Consider the following 6937-nt stretch of genomic DNA (forward strand, 5'->3'; position numbering starts at 1 on the left):
AGATCAAATTGGATTGGCTTTCCTGAAGAGCGAAATGGTACGTATTCTTAAGAATATGATCTTTTTTGTTTTCACAGTTGCACTTACTCATAAGCCAGCTCTTTGCTTTCTTAGCCCAGCATATATACACATTTATATACACACACACATATATATACCATATTCTATATCACTGAACATATATTGAGCAGCTACTAGATTCTTGGCATCATACTATAAGAAAGCCAACTGTGTGCCATGTGCAATATTGTTTGAGACTTAACAGAGAATTTGACCAACACTCACTACATTCTGAGTGAACTGAATAAGAGATTTAGAGTAAAGTAATACCCTATAATTTTAGAAATCTGGTATCAGATTATATAAAAGATAGGAATTCACCCAAAGCTAGAGACTAAAAAGGGAACAACAGATTTGAAAAATTATCTGATTAGTTTCAAATGAAACTACTAGTATAAATGAATGTCACATAGAAGAGGCCACATTTGCCCAGTTATTAAAATTACATATACATTTAAAGTCTATATTTTATATATAATTACACATTATATACATACACATAGTTTTGCACTGCATGAAGTGCGCATAATATGCAAAACTTACAAATCTATAAAAATTATATACTTGCACAAAGGCAAGATTATTCATATGATAGTGCCATACTCATTTGTGTTATAGTATGTTTTCTTGAGTGGAAGAGAAAAGAATAGTAATAGCACTTGTGAGAAGCATTGTGCATGTGAATATTATCTTGTACATGGAAATACAGTTGACAGTTAATGATGCAGACCACATCTGCAAATTTGTAGTCAGTATTGCCACTCAAAGACATATACTTAGAAATAAATCACAGTTCTAGAGACAGTGATAAAATACAGGAACTAGTAGATGTCTCTTTTTTTAAGAACATATTTTCATCTATTTAGGTTTTAAAAGAAAATATTAAAGTTGGCAATTTCAAAAAAGAATTGGGCAATTATTTTTAAAACTAATGAATTCTGAGACTTGAGAACATGAATGCAATTAGTGGCTTGCCATTCCCTTATGCTTCTTTTCTTCCCTATTTTTGTTGTGTATGTTGGTCAAGTTTGAGTTTTATGTCATTACTTCACACTTGTATTCATATAATAGAGGTAAAGAATGACAGAAGAAGGACTGTGGAAGATATGGGAGAGCACTTTTTCTGGTCCACAATATTTTAAACCTGTATATAAGCTTGCTTTGTATAGAAGTTTATTTCTAAACGTAACATTGATTATTTTTTGTTGCTGTTAATCCTCACCAAAGGATATTTTTTCCATTGATATTTTGAGAGAGAGTGGAAGGGAAGGAGAGAAGAGGGGGAGGGGAGACAGAGAGAGAGAGAGAGAGAGAGAGAGAGAGAGAAACATCAGTGTGACAGAGACACATTGATTGGTTGCCTCCCTCAAGCCCCAGCTGGGGCCAGGGATCAAGCCTGCAACTGAGGTTCAAGCCCTTGAACAGAATCGAACTTCAGACACTTCAGTCTGTGGGCCGTGTTCTAACCACTGAGCAAGCAAAACCAGCTAGGGCAACATTGATTATTTAATTCTTGGAAGTTTAAAGATAAAATTGTAGCATCAAATATCAAATAGGCATTTGTTAAATGCCTATTCTTTGAAGAGGCATGTTTTTCTTAAAGTAGGTAATTTGTCATTTTTATGTAACATGTGTTTGCTTGCTTGATTTTTAAAGGTAAAGGCTGTAAAATTATTTCTTACACCAGAAGATTTGGATGATCCTGTAAATAGAGCAAAGAAATATTTTCTTCAAACTGGTATTTAAAAGTTTCTTTACCCTATACATAGCCATGCAGATACATAATATAAATGCTATGTAAGCAGAAGGGCATTCATTGCTACATAAATGTGATAAGAAATAGATTTTAATATATTCTATATTTAATCATTTTATTATATGCCCTATGTACTCCTTTTGTCTGTTCTAAATCTTGCTTGCAGGGAGGTTGGAGGGGAGAGATGGCATCTTAGTTTTTCTTGATCTGAATCCTCTGAGGAGATAGGAGTTCCCAGTTCTAAACTGGTACTGATGGGAGTATATGATTCACTACAACTAGAGGAGATGGAAAAATAAACTAAATAAAAGAACATTTGTTATATCTGATACTTTGTGCATTGGTTCTGGTCTAGTTGCCATTCAGCCCTGACTACTGATTTTGAAAACTCTAGCTCAATAGGATGATATATATGCAGAATGCTTAATAGGAAACACTAAAGAAAACTAGTTATGAGTGTGGGTTCTAGAGTCAATTTATATGAGTGTAACGCTCACCTTTAGTACTTGCCAACTGTATGGGTTTGTGCAATGATTTAGCCTCATTGTTTTGGTTTCTTCACCTGAAATTGAAGCTAATAATAGTACCTAAAAGACTATTATGACATTTAAATGAAATAACAGATGTAACGCTCTTAAAATAGTGCCTAGCACATACTAAATACTGAACAAATATTACTTGTATTTAAGTAATAATGACAGCAACCATACCATTTTAGATTCATTCAAATCTGTGATCTACATATATGTGCATACTAAATTTCACTAACATCAAAATAAATGATACCAGTTTTCAAAAATCTCCATTATTTTTAACACTTGGAGTGCGGGAAACGAGTTAAGTTGGCTCGCGTGAATTGCGCGTACTCCGCGGGAGCCGTCTTTAACTCGGTTCATATAGATTTGCGGTGGAGTGCGGGAAACGTGTAAACTCGGGCCGATTGTAACTGCGTATTACCAAATATTTGTTTGTAATCCACCCTTTTGGTGGATGGAACAAAACCAAAAGACAGAGCCATCTTATATTTTGGCGGGAAATTCACCCGCACTCCAAGTGTTAAGTATGTACATATTATAAAAACATGTAATTATTCATAGGAGAGAAATATTTTTGTGCCAAAGCACAATCTATAAATAATATGGGCATTTCAAATTGTTATGAGTAATCTAAGTGATACTAAAGAAAATTCAAAGTGAGTTGTTTGTCTCTATTGTAGAGTCTTGAGAAGATAATTTCCTTATGGCAATGATTTCAATGATATTTACACTTTAATGTTCATAAGAAACCTGATACAGTTATTTAAATGCTGATTCCAAGGCCCTGTTGGAATCAGCATCTTTACAGTAGAGTCCCTAATTTTAAAATGCATCCCACCAGCAAGACCTAACATTATGCTTGAGGAATCCAGACATCACCCTTTCTTATTCAAACAATTCTCTGTAAATCTCCATAATAGTTCTTTTTAAATCCCTAGGCTCAGAAATTTATTTAATGCTCTTTTATGAAGTCCTCTAATAACTGTAAATTAGTTTATCTTCATTCTGAAGTAAGAATTACTACTGTGCTTTTTGTTATTTTTTAATGTGTTTTTATTGATTTTTAGAGAGAGAGAAAGTGAGAGGGATAGATAGAAGCATCAATGAGAGAGAAAAATCTTCCTTTGGCTGCCTCCTGCATGCCTCCTATTAGGGATCAAGCCCACAACCTGGGCATGTGCCCTGACTGGGAATCCGACCCGTGACCTCTTGGTTCATGGGTTGACACTCAACCACTGAGCTAAACTGGCTGGGCTGTTTTTGTTTTTTGTGTTTTGTTGTTGTTGTTTTTAAAGCAGGGAATGTGAATGGCTCATATGATCTTTATTTTTTAAAAAACAATTCTTCAAGTGTAGTTAGATTTATAGTCGGTGCTGAACATCTTCATATTCAGGTGTAAAAGAGCAGCAATTCATTGACTCTCATTTAGAGAGCATAATAAAGGTCTTCATAACAGGCCTTTAAATGAAAGTGGTTGACTAACTGATTTTCTCTTTATTGCAGAGGATGCTAAAGGCACACTTTCATTGATGCCAGAATTCAAAGTTCGAGAGAGAGCGTTGTTGGAGTCACTGCATCGCTTTAGCATGACCGAGGAGGGTTGTATCCAGGCCTGGTTCTCCTTTCCTCATTCTATGCGCATTTTCTACATTCATGCATATAGCAGCAAAATTTGGAATGAGGCCGTATCTTACAGACTTGCAACCTATGGATCAAGAGTGGTGGAGGGTGATTTGGTCTGTTTGGATGAAGATGGTGATGATGAGCAATTCCCAAATAATAAAGTAAGTGTCATTTCATCAGGATTTCCGAAGAGTAGTTGTTACCTTAGCAGGGACACTACGTTTCTGAAGCCTTTATTTTAGAAACAATTTAAACCTAAATATGGATTTTATTTCTTTTTAACTTATATTTGCTCATCTCCTTTTCTACTCTGCTGTCAGCTGAGGCTTAATACACGTCAATAACTGAAAAAATAAAATAGTCAATGGTGTGAAGTGAAAGGTACAAAGATAGTAAAACTTCCTTTCAAGAACACATTCTTTTAAAGATTACAAATAATGCACAGAACAGTTTCCTTAAAAATAAAAACCAAAACATTGCAGATGTAGCTGTTACCCTTGCCATGACTGTTGTGATCTCCTCCCCTGCCTCCAGAAAACCAACCTCTGTTTTGGGGCCTGTGTTTTTCTAGATATTTTTCTATGCTTTCATAAATATCCACAGGAAAGGAGATTTTTATTCTATTAGTTAACACCGAGAAAAGAAAAGACAGGGCTTAGAGGCTAAAAGCTTAAAATACGAAAGAAAAAGATTTTTGTTATAATGGTATATAGGGCATGTAATGTTCTGTGTTTCTTTTATATAAGCGCAATTTCACAACTTGTTTACTTTTTAACAATATCTTAGAGACATTTATATTCATTTCAAATAAAGGAACCCCACTTCATACTAACATAAGAAAGAGCAGACAGGAATTTATTGGCCCTCACACCCAGAAGTCCATGATTAATCCAGGCCCAGCTGTATCCAGGGTCTTATGCAATGTCCTACCTCATCCCTCATTTTCTTTAGCTGTCAGCTGATTTTCTGTTAGATTCATTCTCAGTCTGGCTTAAACTTTATTCCTTTAATGGCAAGATGGTTATTAGCAACTCTACGCTAATTTCTCACAACTACTCCAGAAAAGAGGGCTTTTTTTCCTCAACAGTTTTAACAAAAGCCATGGAATTGAGTCTCAGTGGCTCAGCATGGTGTGACTTGGGTCACAATTCCCCAAACCCATAGCTGTGGACTGGAGTATGTGATTCGTAAGCCTGTGTTGCCAGGGCTCCTTCCTGAAACCATCCCACCCTAACTGCATCTGAGATCTGGGAGGGGAGCTCTCTGGAAAATTTGCTACCAGAAGAGAGGTGGTAAAGGCTGAGCAAGTTTTATTATTTCATTAAGTTTTATCATTTCAGTATTCATGGCTTTTGAATATTTAGGTAAGAAAGTAATCACTAGGAACATACATTACTAAGAATGGTCATTTAACTGAGACACAGACTGAAACTGTGTAGAAAGAAACCTAGCAGTATCTTAAGTTTTATTTTAACTCATGTGAATGGAAGAAGAGAAATGTCAGTGATCCTCTTCTAATAAATAATGAAAAATTCTAAGTTTTTTAACACCTTCTAGATAACCTGTCCATTTAAATATTACCTGGGCAGTACATTATTTAGTAAGTCAGCCATTTTTTTATTCAGATGTGCAGAATTTAAAGGTTACTTTGACAAGATATAGCAATGATCTCTGAAATACATGCGTCTTGTAGGTTTCTTTGTTCAACATAACATTAGTAAGGAGTTTTGTGGTCAGAATTGTATCAGCTTTTCTTTTTGGAGTTGTAGGAGAAAAGAGAACGTTTTCTCCTTTATATCCTGAAGTTTCCTTTTATCAGCAGCAAAAATTGTTTATAATTTTAAGGTCAATCATTTATGCTTTATTAGTTAGCATTGAGAAAAGAACAGGCAGGACTTAGAGGCCCAAAACTTAAATTAGGAAAAGGAAAAAAGCAGAATGAGATTTTTAAGACGTGGTACTAGTATATAGGACATGTAATGTTGCACATCTATAATTAAAAATGGTAGGAAACGAATCTGATTCCCTTTTTGATAGGATTACTAGCCTAACAAGTATATCTTTATTTCAAGGCATTTGGTAGATTCTCTTTTAATTTTTTTATGAGCAAGATAGAGAAATGTGAGTTGCACTATTCATATTTGGGGAGCAGTCATACAGCAAAAGCATGTTTGTAGATTGATATTAACCTGGAGAGAGTTCTCTTAAGGCAAAACATGGTCTTTTGTACTTGACCATGTTTTTTTGGTATTTTCATAAATTATTTAAATAACAATATTGTAGGTATGCTTATGAATTTGTGAAAGACAAAAAGCTGGAAGTGATACAGGAGAGATCATAGCCCCATTTATTTTGGTCAGATCACACCTGGAGTTTTATATCCATTTCGGAGTATAACAGTTAAACAGGTTATTTACCTAAAAATAAGCAACTCAAGTGAAAAACCAAAAAAACGAGGAGGAACTTTATTGATAAGGGTAGAGAATCAAGGGGAAAGCAAGCAGATTTAGAAGCTATCTGGACACTATCTTATACGATGAGTGCTTTAGGAAGGTGGGGATGCTGTCAGTCCTTGTGGAATGATGCTGCTGCCTTTGAACTTGAGCTCTCCTTTGCAAGAGAAATTAGTTATTCTGTGATGTCCTGCAGCAACATTTCTCAAACGTAATACATCACACACCTCCTACATGTGATACCCGTAACTGTTCTATGAAGTGCATTTTGAGAAACACCACTTCCCATAGAGTCTGATATTTGTTGGGGACAAAGGAGGGGGTGGTTTGACAGAAGCAGATTTTTGATTCAGCATAATAAAGAACAACTTTGTAATTTGGAAAAAGATTGTTGGTGACTGACGTAAAAGTAAAGAAGTGTTAAGCTGCCCACCAAAATCTGTGTGTGCCAACTTCAGTTATCAGTGGTTAAAGTGGGAAGAATAATTTTAATTTTTATGTAGTCTGCT

At 35.1% G+C, this 6937-nt stretch overlaps 1 protein-coding gene across 1 annotated transcript in view; it reads left to right on the forward strand.

The window, feature by feature from the left end:
- Positions 1-4217, forward strand: part of LOC102434287 (pseudouridylate synthase 7 homolog-like protein) — a gene marked incomplete at its 5' end in the record, with an annotated part of 16636 nt that extends 12419 nt beyond the window's left edge. The window contains 3 exons of the mRNA XM_023749105.1: positions 3-37; positions 1717-1798; positions 3856-4217. Of these exons, the coding sequence (XP_023604873.1) occupies positions 3-37; positions 1717-1798; positions 3856-4217 (479 nt within the window). The remainder of the gene's footprint in view (positions 1-2; positions 38-1716; positions 1799-3855) is intronic.
- Between the last annotated feature and the right edge of the window lie 2720 nt (positions 4218-6937).

This window comes from Myotis lucifugus, unplaced genomic scaffold (genome assembly GCF_000147115.1).
Source record: "Myotis lucifugus unplaced genomic scaffold, Myoluc2.0 scaffold_2871, whole genome shotgun sequence".
NCBI classification, from domain to species: Eukaryota; Metazoa; Chordata; class Mammalia; order Chiroptera; family Vespertilionidae; genus Myotis; species Myotis lucifugus.